The sequence below is a fragment of the Equus asinus genome, chromosome 17, assembly GCF_041296235.1.
Source record: "Equus asinus isolate D_3611 breed Donkey chromosome 17, EquAss-T2T_v2, whole genome shotgun sequence".
NCBI classification, from domain to species: Eukaryota; Metazoa; Chordata; class Mammalia; order Perissodactyla; family Equidae; genus Equus; species Equus asinus.
In genome coordinates this window covers 33,217,154-33,238,744 of record NC_091806.1, presented here as the reverse complement: position 1 = coordinate 33,238,744, position 21,591 = coordinate 33,217,154, and the positions used below count along the sequence as shown (strand labels likewise).

Below are 21,591 nucleotides of genomic sequence, written 5' to 3'. Positions count from 1 at the left end.
ATAAAACTCCACAGGACTTGTGTCCAAGATTTTCACTTCTTTCTTCTGCATGAACAACATTCACCCTCAGGTGAATGGGAAACCGAGGCCTTGGCCTTGACCTACAGCTAGCCGAAGTATGGCCAAGGCAGGGTGTCCTAGCAAGGGTGATGTTGCCATTCACCTCTGCATTTATGGTAAAAGGAAACTGGTATTGGAGTCCCAGGAGAGAACAGTCAGGAAAAATTTGAAACATCAAGAGAGCAAACAAAAAAGCAAAATCAAAACTTTCTTTCAAAGTTGGAAAGCTACCTGGGAGGAAGCAGTAAGGTATGTGTTTGCACTTCTGAGTGCCCACACTGCTGCAGCCCGGGACTGTGGGGAGGTGGGGTTCAGGCAGGGTAGCTAACTGTTGAGGATATAGGGCTGTGTTTGCAAATCTATCACAACATATTATTTCAAAGAAGTCCTAACAGACCTTAGTATTCCAATCAACTCTCATTTCCCCATTTTGCAATTAGGTTAGCCTAAAGAGGAACTGGTGGCTTTAAGAGAACTGTTGAATTTTTTTGTTTCAGCAACTGCTTTCTTTCGTTTTGGTTCAGTTTGCACCAAGCTCACTGGCCCACTGCTTAGGGCTGGCGTGGAGCTGGGGCTGCCTGAGCCATGAACAGCGTCAGGGGTGCCATCCTCTTCTGGGCAGCGGCAGCATGGGCTAAAATGGAGCAGCCTCTGGAAAAGAGAGATGAGGCTGGATTTCAAAACTGCAAGGATGCCTTAAAACTACCTGTTCTGGAAGTCTTACCTGGAGGGGGCTGGGATAATCTGCGGAATGTGGACATGGGACGGGTGATGGACTTGACTTATACCAACTGCAGGACCACAGAGGACGGACAGTACATCATCCCCAATGAAATATTCACCATTCCCCAGAAACAGAGCAACCTGGAGATGAACTCAGAAATCCTGGATTCCTGGGTGAATTACCAGAGCAGCACCTCCTACTCCATCAACCTGGAACTCTCCCTTTTTTCCAAAGTCAATGGCAAGTTCTCCTCTGAATTCCAGAGGATGAAGACCCTTCAGGTGAAGGACCATGCTATAACTACCCGGGTTCAGGTAAGAAACCTGCTATACACAGTTAAAATCAACCCAGCTTCAGAACTAAGCAGGGTGTTTAAGAAGGAGCTCATAGACATCTGTGACCGTCTGGAGAACAACCAGACACGGATGGCCACCTATTTGGCAGAACTCCTGGTTCTCAATTATGGCACCCATGTCATCATCAGTGTGGACGCTGGGGCTGCTCTCATTCAGGAGGACCACATCAGAACCTCCTTCCTGCAGGATAACCAGAGCAGCCGTAGTGCAATAACTGCATCTGCTGGAGTTGCCTTCCTAAACATTGTGAGCTCCAAATTTGAGGAGAATTACACGTCACAGAATACCTTCACCAAGAGCTACATCTCAAACCGAAGCAACTCCAGAGTGCAAAGCATTGGAGGGGTTCCTTTTTACCCAGGCATCACCCTCCAGGCCTGGCAACAGGGCATCACCAACCACCTGGTGGCCGTAGACCGTGCTGGACTGCCTCTATACTTCTTCATCAACCCCGACACGCTGCCTGATTTGCCGGGGCCCTTGGTGAAGAAGTTGTCTAAGACGGTGGAAGCTGCTGTGAGACGTTATTACATGTTCAACACCTACCCTGGATGCACAGATCTCGATTCACCCAACTTCAATTTTCAGGCCAACACTGACGATGGCTCTTGCGAGGGGAAAATGACCAATTTCTCCTTTGGTGGAGTTTATCAGGAATGCACCCAGTTCTCAGGAAATGATGTTGTCCAACTCTGCCAAAACTTGGAGGAGAAGAACCCACTCACTGGCGACTTCTCCTGCCCTTCTGGCTACTCCCCAATCCACCTGCTGTCCCAGATCCATGAGGAGGGTTACAACCACCTGGAGTGTCAACGGAAGTGCACCCTCCTCATCTTCTGCAAGACGGTGTGTGAAGATGTGTTTCGGGTGGCAAAGGCCGAATTTAGGGCTTTTTGGTGTGCGGCCACTGGCCAAGTACCAGAAAACTCAGGACTACTTTTCGGGGGCCTCTTCAGTGGTAAGAGCATAAACCCTTTGACAAATGCACAGTCATGCCCAGCTGGCTATATTCCATTGAGACTTTTTGAAAACCTCAAGGTATGTGCCTCTCAGGACTTTGAGTTGGGATATAGGTTTTCGGTCCCCTTTGGTGGGTTCTTTAGCTGTGCAGTCGGGAATCCCTTGGTGGATTCTGCCATATCCAGAGATATAGGGGCACCTTCTCTAAAAAAGTGTCCCGGGGGCTTCAGCCAACACCTAGCCGTCATCAGTGATGGGTGCCAAGTGTCCTACTGTGTCAAGGCTGGGCTTTTTACAGGAGGGTCACTACCCCCCGTCAGGCTCCCACCTTACAGTCGGCCACCCCTCATGAGTCAGGCTGCCACCAACACAGTCATAGTGACTAATATTGAGACTGCAAGTTCCTGGATTAAAGATTCCCAGACCCAGCAGTGGAGGCTGGGAGAGCCCTTAGAGTTGCGCAGGGCCATGAAGGTCATCCACGGGAATGATAGTGGTCTGTCAGGAGGAGCAGCAGCTGGGATCACAGTGGGGGTCACCGCCGCCCTGGCAGCTGTCATCACTCTGGCCATCTACGGCACCCGCAAGTACAAGAAGAGGGAATACCAGGCATTAGAGGAGGAGAGGCAGAGTTTGGCTCCAGGCACTGCAGAGACTAGAGACATGCCTGACCAAGAGCAGGAGCAGAGTCCAGCCTGAATCTCTCCCAAGAAACTATTTCTCATCTCCGGCCAGAGCTTCAAGGATGACTTTCATTCTTTCTCTCTCTACTTCCGCCATCCTAACTACTGAAGTGGCAAGCGCAACAAAAAGCGGGTATAATTTTGTGACTTCCTCAGGTCTCTGGGCCAGGAAATTAACAGAGGTACATGGACAAATTTGAGGTTGGGGTTGGGGAACAGCTGTGACTTTCTAAGCAAAAGTCATCGCAGGGACTAAAGCAGGAAGGGGGGTGTCTTTTCTCTGTGTGTGTCATGAATTATCTTCATCTGAATCTATATGTGTAAAAAGAGAGGTGGGAGAATGTTGACATTGGATTCTGACACTACGCATTTAGTCTGAGGTCAGCCGTGGTTTTCAATTCATGAGCTGCAAGAATTTCTGCCTTTATATGCTACCTTTCCACTGTTTCGTTTTTTAAAAAGCTGTCTGAATTTCATGTTCATGGAGGCTGACTGGATGCCCAGAAGACACAGGAAGTCCTGCTTGGCCACTGCTTTTCAGCTTTGAGGGTTCCGTATTAACGGATTGTGGCCTCTCCTCTGGGTCATCTCAACATCATCTGAACAGAAAGATGTTGCTTGTACCAAGCCCACCTTTTCCAACTTCCCCATGGTCAGGACTGACTTAGAGCAGGCCCCTCTTGGACTTCAGGCTAGTGTCATAAAGTTCTCAGAAAATATTTTAACTTATAAATTTTCATTAGGAGGTCAATGGGGTGGGAATTGTTTAGAGACAGAGTGAATGAAGAAAGGGTAAAACCTGGAAAAGATTCTGGTGCTAAGCGGAAATTGGAATTCTTACCCACAACCAACTACCTGGTTTCTTCCTCTTAACTCATCATAATTGGGGCAAAGAAAGGAGCCATAGATTTGGATAGATCAAGCATTACAGTTTCCTGTCTGTGTTAGCAAAGTACAACCCCTTTGTAGTCCATGAGTGGCCCTTACTCTTCCTGTCCTCCCATCACATGCACACAACCCCCTCAAACACATACACACACACACACACACACCCCTCCCACATTCTAATGGGAAGTCTGCAATTTCCTGGGTGTGGGAGACAAGGAAAAATGCAAGAAGTCAAAGTAAGCCCACCCCTAACTATCACTTCTTCCTTAAAAGTAAAACAGAGTAGAAAGCACCAATTATGTACCCAACCTTTACTTTTCCCACCAGAAAGGGGGCTGACTTGATCAGATCCATGTTTTTATACGAAATGAAAAAGGCATCCAACACCATTTGTGACACATTTATTTCAGTTCCAGGGTGACTTCCCGGGGGCACCTGGTGGGATGCATGATTGTCACATAACATTTGGGGCTTTGCCCAATTTTAATACTGATCTCACCTAACCGTAATTATTGGGGTGAATCTATTAATGTCCCTCCACAACATTTCTTAACCAATCAAATGTCATAAGCGAGTTATCTTCTATGAAGGATAATTTGTCCTCTCCTGGTTAACATTCACAATCAAGAGTTTAGGCTTACAATAGGTCCTCCTGAGAAGCTTGAAGCATCCCAGCCTGTGGGAAGATGGGAGGATATGCATCCATCTCCCACTGCGGTATGGAGAAGAGAAGTGAATCACAGAATTTGAGCCCTGCTCTCCCAGCTATTCAGCCAGTGACACTGATTTCTACAACCTCTTCACTTAACCCTGTCTCTGAAGCATTAAAATGTTCCCCTAAACCTCTGGGTGTTTTGTGGGTAGGTTTCAGCAAAGCTAACCACTTTTCTGCAAATACTAACTTTCCCATGAATTCTTTGAAGATTACTGAGTCAGAGAGATGGAGTATAGTCTACAGGCTCCTACGCTTTTCATGCAGTAACTGCCCATTGCAATAAAAAGCTCTTCACAAACTTGTATTTCTGATAACAAAATTTCACATAAATATGCATTAAAATATGTATTTAAGGAACACTCTGTCTGACTGTTCATCCAGAGGAAATCAGAACGTGAGAGTTTCCAGTTTACACTCAAGTCGTTTGACAAAGTTAGGACCCTGATGGGGGCCGGGGGAGGGGTTCATGGGCTCCACTTTCCTGACTGGTGAACGCAGGTTGAGGTCTGTGGAAAGATTAATCCTGGCTGCCAAGGAAACCACTCTGTGGACTATCAGACATAGAGACACATCTGGGTGACAAAGGCAGCTTTGCACTTGCGTTTTATTTTTGTGTTCTCATTAGTATCAGGATTAATGCTAAACACTTATTTGAAAAACAACAGCCTGTAAACTATTGACACATACACTATATTGTGGTCAGGTAAAGTGAACTTTAGGAAGCTAACATTCGTGGTTTTTAAGAGGGTCTTTCCCCCAAAGGTTCGCTTACTTATTTCCCCTGCCATGTGGTCCGCTGCTTCAGAGGAACAAGAAGTCAAGCCAGGTCCCTTGGCCAAATGTGTGGTTAGAAAAGATGTAGAAAAAAAAAATAGAGCAAAGGGACTTTCCCCTCCCTCCAGCGGAAGGTTTTGTGGTTCCTTACAGACTCAGGGAGGTATCCCAAATGCCTCACAGATAGGTGCCCTGATCTATAGAAAGCAGGTTAAACAACAGTTTATGGTTGTTCATTTGCCATTTATTGTTCTGCACATACACCTCATGAGCACCAGGTGGCGATGTCCTCTCACAGAGCAACACCAAGGACTTCAAAACACACCAGTTACAGACAACAGGACGTTCACCTGCCGTTTCCCAGAAACCCCCCCGACTCAAATGCCAGTAACCACAGACAAGGAAAGGGGACAGGCCCTTTCTTGTACCTCACGAGGACTTCCCCTAACATCTCATGCGCACAACAGTGCAATACCAGGACGAGTACTTTTGATCAAGTATGAAACGACAGAGAAGTCCAAGTTTTACAAAAGGGGGAAGGGGGGAGATGAAAACACAAAGGCACACACGACCACATATACACAATTTACCTTTAAAGGATGAGCATCTGTCAGGGTTTGGAGACATTCAATCCCATCTGTTGTCCCTGGAGACTCAGGAAGGGAGAAACTAGGCTGCTGGTGCTAAGACGATGAAAGGAAAGGCATGGAATTCCCTGTATAGGCCAAAGAACACAGCAGGGCTTCTGGTGGGAAAACATCCTGTGTCAAACTGTTAGATGCACAGGGCCTCTGCTGGCAGGGTTCTCGCTGAACCCAAGACTGTGCCTTTCCAGGTTGGCACAAGAGAAAGGGAAGACGAAGGCCCCCCGTCTTGCCTGGCACAGTGTTAGAAAGGAAATTCAAGATCCCTTCTGCCCAGAAAGTCCCACAAGAAGAGCATCCTCAGAGAGGAAGAGAAACAGGGCACAGCGACAGTCAACATCCTAGAGAGAAAGACTTGAAGGTATGAAGACTTACTATCAAAGTGGTATTGCCCCTGTCAGGCTGCCTGCCTTACACACAGTCTGGGTCTCTTCTTTCTGCTCTTGGCCATCCACTTCCCCATATATACCTTTCTTCTGCCTGGTGCAAGGAAATCAGTCTCTCCCCACTGCCCACTGCCAGTTGTCAAAGCATGTCTTCTTTTCTTCCCCATCTCCTACTGCACAGTTGTGTGTTTCTACTCACTGATCCTCAGTCTATTTCCTCATCCCTGTGGGTGAGAATCTCAGCAGATACTTGACCAGGGCACTGAAGGTGGAGATGGTATTAGGCCTACAATGAGGCTCTCCAATCTTCTCTGGTACATGGTAGCCTAGCAAAGGGCACGGGGCATGACATTAAACACTGCAGGGATGTCTCTTCCTTGAGTTCAGATGTTTCCTTCCCAACTGAGGCAGGAATCTGCCCCATGGTGCAGTGAACTCAGGACCAATCTTCTGGTCTGCTGGTGAGATAAAATGGCTGCCGACTGATGGGGAAGACTAGAACTAAGATGGCAGGGACAATTCCTCCTATCAGAGCTCCCTCTGCTGGAGCCAATTAAGATCCCTACAGCCATTTGAAAAATGAGGAAAGGCTCAGCACCAGTGTGTCCTGAGAAACTGGGTGACACTCAGGTGAACCCACTGGCCACACTAACGTCAAAACTGCTGCAGGCTTAACACCAAGCAGCTCTGGAGCTAGCTCTCAGGAAAGCGTGGCTTTCAGTTCTAACTTAAGTACCATTTTTGAAGGTTCTTTTGTTTCAATTTTTCTAGCATCAAAAACCTTCCTAATATTATGAAATATATATGCATATATATATACGTCAAACCCCCAAAATATGAGGTATATAAATTCAAATTAGTATCCAGAGGAACTTCCCCCAAACACATAGTTCAAAGAACCCACTTTCAAAGGGGGAATTGAGTTTCCCTTCTTGATCCCCCTTCTCTCCTCCCTGACCCCCAATACTTTCCTTAATGGGAGCCAAAGGCAAGAGGACTGTTGGGGAGAAGATAGAAAGGGTCTTGGAACACAACCCTGACGTAGGTTGGACTGGACCATAATATGGTCTTACCCTATTAGGAATGAGCTAAAGAGGCTCCCTCCATGCTCTAGATCAATCTGTAATAGATGAGGGAGATCAGGGACCCAGCACCACCTCTGGGCTCTGACTAGCAAATTTGCATGGAGACAGATTGAAGCTTTCATAGAAATAAGACTGGATGGAGATCCAACCTTGAAAGAGATATAGAAAGGGCCTCATCTTACATATCTCCCAAAGCACAGTTCTATCTCTGTCAGGGTCCAAATTTACTATGGTAAATGGTGAGGGAAGTCAGGGGACCACAGCCTGGCTGTTTGGTCCCCATCAGAACTGGGGTTTAACATCTTGCAAAACAGTGTGGGAACATGATGGGACTCTCCACCAACCCAGTCCTGTTGTGCGCACGCACACCGCACACACACACATATATATGCACATACACAGATGGCACAGAGCCCAGAATGAGCTCTACTCACAGTGACTTGATGAAACTCATGGAATCTTTGAGCTGGTCTGGGATGAGTTGGGAAGAAGGCTATGGGCTCCTCTCCCTGAGGACAGTTCAGATGCTAAGTGGGATGCAGGCTCTGGTCTGATCAGAGAGGGGCTAGAAACATCACAAGATGCCACCCCAGAGAGGAATCCCAGAGTCCATCCATCCGCACAAGAGAACCAGATGCCTCTTTGGACGGTCAAAGGTGTGAGGAGGAGGGAGGGCCCAGGGAAGCCAAGGACTATCATGAGAGCTGAGCGGGCTCCTAGAAGACTTTGCCTCCCTGACCCTCTTGGCAAGAAGTACTTCCTCGCTGTACACCGAGGCATCAATTTCTGATGTCACAGCAGTTTAGCGGTTCACCCCTTTACCCCCCAACCTTGCACAGTGAGAGCTCCTCACCTCCAGCGGAGGAGAGAAAAGCAGATACTCCGCTCTCAAAGCAGAGTGGAAGCAGCAAGAAGCCAGCTGAGGCACTGAACCTCAGGCTTCACAAGGCCAGGGTATGGAGTGCCCATGCACTGTCCACACCCTAAGTGTGCTGACCATGCCCCCACTTAAGGGGATGCAGGGGGGTGGGGTTTCTTGCCTACCCAGCACCGAAAACTCCATGGGAATGGACCGAGGATGGCCCTCATCCCATGTCCCCTTTGTGATAGATGAGGTTTATGAATGACATCACCTTATTCAATCTGGCTCCTCCCTGTGGCTGGGAGGGATAAGGGATGGAGACAGGACAGGAGAGGAGATGAGGGAGTCAGGAGGGCATGGCACCAACTTCTACCTTGACTCTCCCCAATTCCTGCCCTGTGGTCCCCACGGCCCCTCCACCCCAAAGCCCCTGTAGCTCAGTCCTTCTCCTGGGCAGTGCTATCCTCAGAAATGCCCTGGGCAGCCAGTTCAGCCAGCACATTATCCAGGTAATTGGCATCTGGGTAGCCATGGCCAGTGAGATTAGAGCCAAACTCTGTCTTGTGGTGGACCTCATTCCAGATGACGGTATCTGACTCGCCCGTGGTGCTGGAGGTACCAATGGCAAAGATGAGGCGGCGATCCCAGGCCACAAGTAGCAGCTTCAGAACCTAAGACAGTAAAGGTAGAACACCAAAGACAGATACTTAGTGTCAGTCAAAGACTATCCCATGGATGGTAGAGAGTCTCCTAAGGGTCTCACGCCTTCCTGCATCATGATGCCCTAAGCAGCATAGTGACTAGAAAGAGATTTGGGTGTGGAGTCAGGGACCTGCAGGTTAACTCTTGGCTCTGTCACTGACTAACTGTGACCTTAGGCAAGTTATATCACCTCTCTGAGCTTTAATTTCCTTACTTATAAATTGGCAATGGTGCAATCTGCCTCCAAAGGTTGTGAACATTTTAGGAGGCAGTCCCTGGCAGACACTACTCAACAACTGTTAGCTACCAACATCACAGCTGTATTTTAAAAGACAGGATCTAGGAATTCAAGGCATTTAGGATCTGAGATCTTCTGAAGCTCCTCTACCATCACCACCTGAATGTGGTATTAATTTACCCACAGTTAAAGTTGTAGAACTTTTCTCCAGTGACATGGTTGAAGTACCCTGACTGCTCCCAGGTTATTTCATATTTATTTGATCAGCTGGTCCTCACAACCACACTTTGGGGCAGGTCTGGCAGGTGCTATTGTCTCTATTTTATAGGTGAGGCCCAAGAGGTGTTAGGGCTTGCAGAATGTTCTAACTCAGCTAAATTATAAAGAAAAATCTTTGGTGAGCAAGATAAATGCCCAACACCCTGTCCAGCATGAAGAAGCATCCAATAAAAACGTACTGGATTCAAAACTGAACTACTGCAAGCAGGGCATAATAGTAGTAGTAATTATAACAGCAGACATTAAAACAATGAGCTACCATCTCCTGAGTGTTTACTTAATAAGTGCCAAGCATTGGGTCATGTAATGGTTATAATAATTGGATAAGATGAGTATTCTGATTATCACCTTTCTGCAGACAGGGAAACAGGCTCAGAGATAAAAGACTTGCCTTGGTCATTCAGCTAGTAAGTGGCAAAAGAGGATCTTGATTTCAGGACTCCCTGACTCTACAGTCCGTGGTCTGAATCATTACTCTGTTGACTCTCAGATGGGGATCAGTATAGATTTCATGGAGGTGGCTCCTTCTGAGCTGAGTCTCCGAGGGAGGAGAGGATTTGAGGTATATCAACAGAGAAGGTATCCATATCCTTTGCCATGAGACCCGAGGGGGCTCCCTATAGGTAGTTTATGACCCCATTCGTTGTCTCATTTGCCCATGACTTGCTGGGGCCTGTGAAATGTGAATGGAAGTAACAAGCTTCCAGGAGCAGCTCTCATGCACAATTCCACTTGGATTCTCTCTTGGTCCTCTGCTGCCTTCCATGAGAAGGGCATGGACCATGGAACAGCTGCTCCTTTGACCGCGATGCCGGAACAGGAAGCCATATGGGGCAGACTGAGCTGTCCTATAGCAGCAACCGAGCCACAGCAACTGACATGCAAAGTGCATGAGAAATAAATATTTGTTGAAGTAAGCCACTGAGATTCAGAGGTTGGTTGGTACATAGCATGACCCAGAGAAAGCAAATGAAAACATACCTCTTGTCCAACATTTTCCCCAGCACTCCCACAAGAAAGGATACAATATCCACTTAGATCAATGGTTCTTATCTCTTTTGAGAACAGAGAAGGTTTTGAAAACCCAATGATTTTCTGGCCTTATCCATAGAAAAATGAATAAGAAATTTTTATTCTAAGTTTAGAATTCATTAAACCACTACACCTGACCATGCATCACTAGGAATCCAGAAACCCAAAGGTTTTTCCCTCTGCCCTTTTGGGAAAAGTCAAAGAATAGAAAGTACATAAAAAGAAAATAGTCTCCCACAAATTGAGATTGCTGCACCAGAATAATGCTTCTCAAGCTTTAATGTGCTGTCAGATCACCTGGGATCTTATTAAAATGAAGTTGTTTCTTAGGTTCTGCATTTCTATCAAGCTTCTAGGTGTTGCCACTGGTGCTGCTCCCAGGACCAGCTGTTAAGCAGCAAAGCCCTAGAGAAAGGGTCCTAAAATATGTGAATTATTGCCAGTAATATCCAGGACAGGAAAAAACCAAATGCTCTGACTTCCACCACCCTGCAAAAAGAGTCCTAGATCCACTCTTACCTACAGTTGACTCAAATATGACCTTGTTACCATGTACATCCAGAGTTAAAAGAGACCCAGTTCTCTTTAGCCTGTGCACCGCAGGAAGCACAACTCGGCGCCCTAACACAGAAGTAAGTTCCCCAGCTCTACCCTGAACACCGCGCCCCCCCAGCCCTTACTTTTCTCCCTTTCTCGCTGTCCGGAAGGTAACAGTGTCGTGGGAAGCCACGGGCGCTGAAACTCTTCCCAGGATTCGGGTGTTCTGGCCCCTAAAAGCAGAAAGAAAGAAAGTGAAGGACATTTTTCAAAATATTTCTAAGGAAGGGGGTGTAGGCTGTGACTAATTCAAATAATGACAATAATAACGGCCCAAGAGTATAGACAGAGAACAGACCGGAACAGCAGCGGGAGTAGTCATTTAACACATGCGCTTTGGAGTCCTAAGACCTGGGTTTAAACCAGACCTGCTGCCTCCCAGCTGTATTAGCTGGAGCCACTCTTGGGGCATTGGTTCCCTAAGCTAAATAGGTAGGATGTGAATTCTTACCTTGTGGGACTACTGTAAATGTTAAGTGAGCATGAAGCCTGGTGCATAGAAAGAGCTCAGTAAATGTTTTTCATCATCATCATCTATTCTGGTTCTTTTGTTTTACAAAAGAAGAAAATTACAGCCCAAGAGGTTAGATGACTTTCATAAGGTTAATTGCTTTGTCAAAACTTAATCCAGCCTTCCTGAGGCATACTCTGGCCTTTTTACCTCTACCCTACTCAGAATAACAAAAGTGCCTCTGAGCTAGGAGCCATGCAATCAGAATTTTCTGAATAATTCTTGTGAATTTTCTCTGTTGTCCTCGAGTGTTTTTACTTGTTTTCTTGTTTAATAATATAGATCTGGATATTTGAGACTAAAAATCTTCTAACAACATTTCAACTGTCATCACCCAATACTCCTACTAAAAAGCAGTCTCAGAAAGAAACTAAAGCAGAATTTAGCCAGAAACCAGGCTTTCTAATCAGAGTCCAGAAAGGGTCCACAGGCCCCTTTGAGAAGTTCATGAAAAGTGGGGGATTTTCTCCCACCAATACACGTATTTCCCACACATGCACAAATATTTGTCTATAACTTCTGAGCATCCCTGACTCCCTTAAGGTCTGTGGAACTCTGTTTTAAATTCTCTTCTGGATGAAACCAATTTAATATTGATAATTCCATGCAGCTCCTGGCACAAGCTCTCATAGAGATGATCAGAAAATATATCCTGGCTAAATAATGAATGAGCGCATGAGTGAATGAATGAATAACAAAACTGTAAGAAAACAGATTTTTCACTTTCTCTTATTATGGACAATGGTTCCAAAATGACTTTAAAATTCTGTGATAATTTTTTTAATAGCATGGTTCAAGATCATCTATAACTTGGCAAATTGAGCACTATGATAAGTGCAGTGGGGTTACAGAGAAGGGAAAGATGACTGTGAGCTGAAAGAGGCAACAATGTAATGTCTTCCTGGTGATGCAGGACGTGACATTCTGAATTTTATATTCATATGAAATCACTCCACATTGACCACATTCTCATGGCCACGGCTGTTTCTAAGCCAGGCTGCCGGACTGAAGGGCCAATTCCAACCACAGCTCTACCTTCTCCTCTCCTGCCTGAGAGTGCCAGCTGTGTGGCCAACTCAGATGCCTGCCTGGCAGTGACCCAGCAAGGCTGTGTGCTCCCAGCATGTTGCTAAACTGAGCAGTCACGACTCTGCCCAGCTGAGCTTCTCCCCCAAGAAACAGTTCTCTGCAGTGAAGGCAGAGCTTAAAGGTCTCAACTCCTCCAGGAAGCCAAAGCTCTTGGTCCCTGGAGTCTCTAGTGATGGGCATGGCACTGAGAGGGCAGATATTGACTTTCCGGGTTGGGTCTACAGAGTGGCTGTAATGACAGTGGAGAGATGCATTTGCCTTGATATAAGCTTGAGTTTTCCTGGAGGAGCTGTGGCAGTTCCAGGGGCAGCCTGCAGGCACCTCTATACCCTTCAGGCTCTCTGTTCTTCAGTCCTGGAGGCTGGGAAAAAGAGCATCCTCCAAAATGGTTGCCCCATCCTGACCTCTGCCTACTTCAGTCTGTTCTACCTCCCACCAAGGCCATCAGCTGTTTCTCCTGACTCCCAAATTTTCATTCATGTCCCTATTACCCCAACTAGCTGCCTAGAATCATTCCAGGAGTCTCGCCTGCCCCCGCATCCAACCATATCTTGCTCTCCCTTGCCCCTGGCCCCTCCCTATTCAGGCCCCATTGCTGGAGCCTGAACTATTACAGTGGTCTCCTAATTGGTCTGTCAGGTCATCCCTCACTCACTCTTTCGCCAGACTGACTTTCTAAAGCCTAATCTCAATCACACGACTAATCACATGCCCAACAACCTCCAGGGACTCCCCACAGCCTGACAAGCAAAATCCACAGCCCTCACCCTGGTGTTCAAGACCTTCTGTGGCCTGGCCACAATCTGTCTTCACTGCCTACTCTTCTACATCCTTCACGCTCCCTCCTCTTCTCCTCCACTTTCACAAGTCTTCGACCTCTTAAAACTCTTCCTTAAGTGCTTTCAACACCCCCACTTTCTCTCCTCTACAACTCTGCTACATCCTCCAACTAAAAACGCTCTCCTCCATTTCTTCATGTCTTCCAAGGCCCTAATAGTGAGTGCCCCACAGCAGAAGTTCTCCTCCAACCCTCCCAGTGGACAGACATAAGCTGTCCTCATTATCCTGACAAGAAGGGTACTCAAACTAGGTATTGAGCACCTTAGTACTGTGTCCGGTGCCACAATATGCACATACAAACATTATCTCCATCTTTACAAAACCCCTGCATATTAGGTTTCTGGCTGTACAGATAAAGAAACCAAGCTCAGAAAGGTCAAGTGACCGTCCAAAGTCCTCAGCTGATAAGGAAGCAGCCAGGAATTGGAACCCAGTTCTGTCAGACTTTGAAGGCCTTGTGTTGCCTTTGTCCATACTGCCTCCCACAGCTTTTACCGGTGGCGCATATCATTTTTTGCTCTATAGCTTAGTGATGTATATTTATTTTTCCCTGACTGGATGGTTAGTCCTCTGAAGAAGAATCATGGTTTTTAATTTAATTCTTCTGCAGGCTTTCACATCTCCCTGTTTTATTTCTTCCACATCACTTAGCACTCTTTGGAAATATCTTGTTTTTTCATTTGTTTACTTTATCATCTTCCTCATCCTACTAGAATGGGGACTTCAAGAAGGGCAAGGTTTTGCTCACCATTGTTTCTTCAGCACTTAGAACACACCTGGCTCATAATTCACCCCCAAATCTTTGTTAAATAAAAGAGAAAATGGAAGAAGGCAAGGAAGAGCGAGAAAATAAGGGTGAACTAATAAATATTTGTTAAATAAATGAATCCAGTAAGCACACTAGAACATTTAGAAAAAGCTTCAACATGTAAAGGAAGGGGCACATTTGTATTTACTATCAGGAAAATTGCTCAGTCTGTTCCTTAGAATTGTCTTTCAAAGAATCAGAAGAGGAAACAAGTGCCCACAAAAATCAGATCCAAGGACTAACTATCAAATTACAAATGCAAATATCATTTGACAAAGAAATTCTGCTTCTAGAAAATTATTCTACTGGTATACTCATATGCATACAAGCTTATTCATTACAGTATTATTTGTTGTAGCAAAAAATTGAAAACAATCCATATGCTCATCAAATGGAGACTGCTGAATATAAATTATGGTACATTTATACAATGGATTATTCTGCAGAGCTAAGAAAGAATGAGGAAACACTCTTTATACTGACATGGAAAGATCTATAGACTATATTGTTAATTGAAAAATGCAAGGTGCAGAACAATATGTCTAATATGTCATCATTTGTGTAAAAATGGGAGGAGTGGATGCAATCTTCATTGCAAATGCACAAAGAATCTGGAAGGATACATAAGGAAGCAAGAACAATGGTGGAGAGTGGGGAAGTTGTGAGACGGGGTATTAGATTGGGAAGGAAACTTTTCATAACATCATCATAGTCAGCACGGGCTGCCATAACAAAACGCCACAAACTGAGTGGCTTTGAAACAACAGAAATTCATTCCTCACAGTTCTAGAGGCTGGGAAGTCCAACATTAAGGTGCCAACAGACTTATCGTCTGGTGAGGCTCCACCACATAACTTGTTTGGTTTCACAAGTTCACAGCTGGAGGGGAATTTGCCTCAGGATGAATCGTACCTTGAGCCTCACCCATACCTGATTCAGTTAATATTTAGACAAGACTTTGGACTTAGACTTTAAAGTTGATGCTAGAATGAGTTAAGACTTTTGGGACTGTTGAAATGGAATGAATGTATTTTGCATGCAAGAAGAACATGAATTTTGGGAAGCCAGGAGTGGAATGCTATAGAGTGAAAGTTTGTGTCCTCCCAAAATTAATATGTTGAAATCTAACCCCCAACGTGATGGTATTAGGGGGTAGGGCCTTTGGTAGGTAGTTACGTTGAGAGGGTGAAGCCATCATGAATGGGATTAGTGTCCTTACAAAAGATACCCCAGAAAGCTCCTTCACCCCTTCCACCATGTGAGGACACAGCGAGAAGATGGTCTATGAACCAAGAAGAGGGCTCTCACCAGACCCTGAACCTTGACCTTGGCTTCCTAGCGTCCGGAACTGTGAGAAATGAATTTCTTTTGTTCAAAAGCCACCCAGTCTATGGTATTTTGCTATAGCAACCGGAATGGAGTAAGACAAACATTTATCTGCAAACATTTAAACATAAAACAATAAAAGTCAATGGCTGAGGATGAGCTCACCTGAATTCCAGGGGGGATGCTGTAGATGATTCGGATGGTTTTGCAGTCCGGATGGCCAGGCAAAGAGTGGGGGATGAGATGGTATTCCATCTTCCCCGGAGGCTGGGTACCTGTCTTCACCCCATAAATGGTCTTGCAGGTTGGACACTGCAAACTCCCATCCTGGGAAGACAAAGCCAAAAGAACCAGATTGGGAAACAGTTTTGGTAATGACCTCCCCACCCAACCCCCAAACGTACCACAGATAAAGGGCCAGGGTGTCAAAATGCACCAAAATGAGTACTAAACTTCCCAACCTCCCTGCCTAGCTACCGAAGCCATTTCTGCTTTCTCCAAAGTAACGGGAGGTAAAGTCCACAAAAAGCCCCAGGATCCATGCTAAGGGGCAGGTGAGAGAGATCCTGTTCTTGAGAAGGAGACCAGCTCAAGAGGGCAGGGAGCACTCATAGGGAATCATCATTTAACTGCTAAGTACCGAAGGAGTGGAACCGACAGCAAGCACTAGAGAGCAGCACATCAGAATCACCTCCTAAGCTTGGGAAATCTAAAGATACCTAGACTCACACCAGGCCCAGTGAGGCAGAGTTGGGAGGCTATGGAGTGTGGTGGTGAAGAGCGTGAACTCTGAAGACAAACTGCCTGGATTTGATTCCCAGCTCTGTCATCTACCCGCTCTGTGACCATGGACAAATTAATTAACCTCTCTAAGGCTTGGTTTCCTTATAGAACAAGGAAAATAAGAGTACCTATCTCACTGAGCTGTTCAGAGGATTCAATGAGATAATCCATAAGAAGGGTTTAGCATGTGGAGTATCTAAATGCTATTAGTAGTTTTATGATTTCCGTGGGGAGACTAATGTTCAGACAGTTTTGGAAACCACTGCGACAAAGAGAAATTGGGCACCATGTGCTGGAGTAAATGAAGATGATTTTCAGAAGACGGTCCTTAAAGAATAGTTATGAATTGGTTGAGAAGGGTGAAGGATGAGGTGTGCATAAATAACTAGAGGAGGGAATGATGGCATTAGTTATAGGATTTTAAACCTTGCAACAATTTACATCTCTTATCTTGCTTAGACCTCACTTTCTGACATCAGCTGAGAAGAAATATTAGCCTTATTATTATTAGCCTTAAAAATTATTCCCTTTTACAGAGGAGGGAATTGAGGCAGAGCAAAATTAAAGGACTTGCCACTAGTTAGGGCTGGGACTCCAGTGGGTCTGTGTAAATCCCACAGGCTTTGCACTGTACCTCAGTGGCTCTGTTAGGGGACTGCAGGGGACTCTGGATGCAGTGATGTAAGGAGTCATGGTTTCACAGCAGGGCCTGGTGAAGTGCCACCTGGATGGGTGGGAGGAGAGCCTGGAGGACAGCCTGGACAGTAAATCATATTCCAGGTTCACAAAAAGAAAGCAGATGAGGACAAGGAAGGCATGCGTGGGCAGGGAGCAAAGTGTATAAAAAGCGCTGTCGCACAGCTGGGACCAAAGCTGTCCAGGACACCCATCTCCTCCGGAGGGCTGGGATCCTCTGTGGAGTTATTTCAGGACATTTCAATTCAAGCTCTACACATTTAAAGGAATAGCTTGTACTCAGGAAAACAGAGGCTACTCCAAGTGATGAAAGGACGAGAACCCAAGGCTTTGGGTCAAGAAACCCAGGTCCCACTCTCTGTTCTGGCCTTAACTTGCTTCATGACCTTGGGTGAATCACTCTGTTTCTCTGTGGGGCCCTCTCTCCCATCTTCTGTGTAAAGAAAATAAAAAATGCATGCTTCAAAGTATTAATGCGAAGGAGAATAAAGGATAGTGAATTGAGAAACATTTTTGAAGCACGATGGAAATAAATGCAAGGAGGTACTAGATTCTCCTTAAATACAGTCATCAAAAAGGTAATGAATGTGCTAAGAAACCCCTTTAAACTCAAAATAACTTCGTAAAATGCAAAGTCCCAAAGAAACCTTTTAGTTTAGGGTCAGTGAAGTGGGCAGGGGATCCAGACATGCATCGTCCATCAACGACTGAGTTTGCACTCTCTGAGACACTGAGAAAGATCCCAAGCACTTTGCCAACTTCAATCAGAGGACTACATAAAGACAAAGAAAAAGATTATAGCCATAATACAAAGAAGAAAATACATAATTCAAATATCAACTTGAGTAATAATAGTAATAAAACCCTATAAATTAGATATTGCTTTATCTCCATTTTCCAGATGGAAAGTGAAACCTCAGAGTAGTTGAAAATCTTGCGCAAGGTCATTTGGCTAATAAGCCAGGGTTCAAGCCTGCCTCTCCTCTTTCCCACAGCAAGAGAAGTACAGAGCAGCCCCCAAAAGCAGCCCCCAAAAGCCAGATGTTCTTTTGAGTAAGTAAGAAGTTGGTGGATATCAGGGAAATCTCAGACTCTGATGCAGTCCAAGCTGGGCCTGAAGAAACAAGTAGGATTCGAATTCATGGAGATGAGGAGTGAAGACTATTCCAGGCACAGGAAAGAACAGGAGAAAAGCCAATGACTTAAAAAAGGCTCAGACATTGTAAGGAGAGAGTTATCATCTGAGGACACTCCCGGATTCCTGGAAACCAGCTCTAATTGGGGAATTCCACTCCACTGTGATTAATGGACAAGATGAGCATCACAAGCAGCCTTTCTTCCTCCAAAAGTGGGATGCTAAGGGACTACCAGGTATGCTCTGGCAACAGTCTCTAATGCTTTGAAGGGGCAATCAAGGGTGTTTTGAAATTGTCCAGAGTCAGCCCTGATGGCCTAGTGGTTAAAGTTTGCCATGCTCCACTTTGGCAGCCGGGGCTCAGTTCCTGGGGACGGAACCACACCACTCGTCTGCCAGTAGCCATGCTGTGGCGGTGACTCGCATAGAAGAACTAGAAGGACTTACAACTAGAATATACATCTACATACTGGGGCTTTGGGGAGGGAAAAACAAAAAAGAAAAAGGAGATTGGCAACAGATATTAGCTCAGCACAAATCTCTCCCAGAAAAATAAATAAATAAATAAATAAAAGAAATTGTTCAAAGAAAATGAATTATAACTGAAAATCACTAGCCCTAGAGAAGGAAGGGTGATTGGAAAATCCTTCTATGCTAGTATGAATGAACACTGAACATGGGCCCATTATCATGGGTCACTCCCTTCAGAACCCTCAGGGACAGGATTCTCTCTCTCAGACCACCACACCCAGGGTAGGGACTGGGGCGAGTTGGGTAGCATAGCCCACAGGGAAGGTAAAGACAGGTATTTCCAACATTACAATATTGTGAAGGACTGCTCCTGCTGAGAACTGCCAAGATCATCATTCCTGTTGCTGTGGGACTCCCCAAATCACCCGGGTGCCACCCTAATAGGGGCTCCACGCTCTTGCTCCTCCAGGGCTTAGCACGGGAGGTAGCAGCAGTCCCAAAGACTGGCACTAACCTTGTTGCCATTGTTGTACATGGCAACCAGGCAGTAGATGTGATAGATGTGGCCGCATCTCGACAGCTTTCCCACCAGATCAGGCTTGACTGTTGGCTGTGGGCCCTTGTAGCCTGATGGGGCTGTGAGGCGCTCCATACAGATGGTGCAGTCCTGGGGATGGGAAGGGACAGAGCAGAGAGGTCGTCAGCTCTCACCCAGCCTAGGAGGCCAGGGCATCTCCACAGTGGTTCCCACAAGATCTCAGAGGTCAGGTGAGCCGTTACTGCTCCTCTTCTAGAAAGCCCACAAACCAGGGTATATGTGCCTTTGGGACTCTAACTATAGTTTTGTCTTGCTTTACGCAAGAGAGAAATTTCTGAAATAATTCCTAGTGGTGGTACAGGTGAACATGGGCCAGCCAACAAGATAATCTTGAGAGCAGTGACAATGTACTGCCTTTGTTGGTGTCCTCCAAAGGCTTTCGAGGAAATAAATGCTTGCTGATAGACCCACTGTCAAGCTTTATTTAAGATGAACTTTTGTAAAGGTATTATATTTTGAGTGTACTGGAGGGTGTGCATTTTAAACAGATCAACAACAGGATTTCTCAACCTTGGCACTAGTGACATTTGAGGCAGGATAATCCTTTCCTGCAAGGTCTGTCCTGGATATTTTAGGGTGTTAAGGAGCATCTCTGGCCTCTACCCACTGGATGCCAGTAGCATCCCCTCTCTGGTTGGGAGCCACTGTTCTACATCAAGCCCATTTTAAAGTCAGTTCCCATAGCTTATCATCCTGTATTTCTTAAATTCAGACTGTCATGTTCAGGTAGTTGAGAATCAATCAGCACTTTGCTGAATGGGGTGGTGGGAGAGGTTAAGCTGCGGCTGGGGACCACGAACCCGGGGCCTGGGTGTCTGCTCTGATCAGCTCTGTCCAGTCAGGGCTTAGAAGCAGCTCCCCCCACATCCTTCAGAAAACTCTGGCAGAGGAAATGCTGGTGGGTGGTGGAGAAGCTGAGCCCTGCCCTGCTTCCCCGCACTCACCTCGTCTGGCGGGTGCCGGACTTTCTGCAGATACTTCTTCAACACTTCTTCTGGGGTTTTACCTGTGGAGACAGGATGATCAGCGGGCCAGCAAGGCAGAGATAAGGGATCAAACAGCTTTGTCAAGCCAGGCATGTCAGAGAGGGGAGTTATTAGCCAGGCTCAGAGCAGGAAAGGGGAGGCATTCATTCTGAAATTGTACATAAGAATTTGAAAGGGAACTCAGGATAGAAGAGGGAAAGAGGTGGTCTGAGGAGGTGGGAGGTGTTGACACCTGCCTTTACCTCCTTCAGTCACTTCCCTGACATCTCCTTGCCTATTTTCAACAAACCCACTTTTTAACAGAGATGGAAGAGCCTGGACCTGCCCAAACAATGCGATGAGACAACAGAAATGAAAGCAAGAGTGTTTACAGAGTTTACAGAGGTAAACTGTTACACATTTAAAAATATTAGGTAGGCTTATCATATCATTTTACATGTGCTAAGCACTCTCTTGATCTATAACATGGCGTCAGAGTGATATTATTTTTATGGGAGACCAGGAAGCAATGACTATAGTCTCAGGATACTCTTCCTTGGCTTGAAGTTGAGGGTGTGGTCACTGCCAGCAGATGTGGGCCAGCAGCAGGGAAAAGGGGATGCTCTGGAAAGCATCCTGTCAGGTGCAATGATTCTGGAATTTCTTCGGGGACTGGAGCCATAGGAGGCAGCCCAGCCTAAACGCAGGGGATGGGATGATACGGCCACACAAGAAGGCAGCGAAGGAAAAAAGGGTCAGTGTCTCCTTGGCCAATTCTCTTAACTTCTCTAAACTGCCATTTGCTCACCTATAAAATGGGGCAAAGCAATAGCACCTACTTAAAGGGTTGCATTTACAATTAAATGATCTAATGGACATGCAGCCTTTTAGCACTTTGCCAGTTAAGGCTCCAATATGTGCTATTATAATAACAGGAAGAGTGGGAAAGTGCAAAATCCTGTCATTCCCCGTGAGACTATGAGCAAGGCAATTGAGTTCATTTAAGTGGAGAAATTTTAATAGACTGGAAAAGTAGGACAAGTGTTTGAGGAAGTAGATCATGTAACAGCCAAAAGCTGGGATGCCGGCCCTTCCTTCCCACTGCCCTGCTTCTCCTGTAAGAATTAAGCTTCTGTTAATTGAGAGCCTATTGCTTGCCAGGCCCTGGGCTAAGAGCAACATACATATGATTCCACTGAAACATCACAACAACTTTGCAAGGTGGAGACTTAGGGGTGATGGTCAATACATTTAACCAGCAAAGAGAAAGAGCAGCTACAGAGCTGAGGCAGCAAAGGGTGCCAGGATAGGCTCAGGTATGTATTGACCCCTTAGCTGTGGGATTGCGGGCAGGTAGGAAGGAACTCCTGAAGGAGGGTTCAAA

The 21,591-nt window shown here is 45.9% G+C and overlaps 2 protein-coding genes across 4 annotated transcripts in view; one reads left to right on the top strand and one right to left on the bottom strand.

The window, feature by feature from the left end:
• The first annotated feature begins 487 nt into the window (after positions 1-487).
• On the top strand, positions 488-4,743 carry MPEG1 (macrophage expressed 1). Its single transcript, XM_014831757.3, has one exon. The coding sequence runs from the start codon at positions 646-648 to the stop codon at positions 2,797-2,799; it is 2,154 nt and encodes a 717-aa protein (XP_014687243.3). The 5' UTR covers positions 488-645; the 3' UTR covers positions 2,800-4,743.
• Positions 4,744-4,960: 217 nt separating this feature from the next.
• DTX4 (deltex E3 ubiquitin ligase 4) overlaps positions 4,961-21,591 on the bottom strand; it is a 35,084-nt gene continuing 18,453 nt past the window's right edge. For all 3 annotated transcript variants that reach the window (XM_070487844.1, XM_014831758.3, XM_070487843.1), the window contains exons 5-9: positions 20,187-20,248; positions 19,159-19,311; positions 15,725-15,886; positions 11,069-11,158; positions 4,961-8,808 (exon numbers count right to left, since the gene is read on the bottom strand). In XM_070487844.1, coding sequence (XP_070343945.1) covers positions 8,575-8,808; positions 11,069-11,158; positions 15,725-15,886; positions 19,159-19,311; positions 20,187-20,248 — 701 coding nt within the window. In that variant the 3' untranslated portion in view covers positions 4,961-8,574. The remainder of the gene's footprint in view (positions 8,809-11,068; positions 11,159-15,724; positions 15,887-19,158; positions 19,312-20,186; positions 20,249-21,591) is intronic.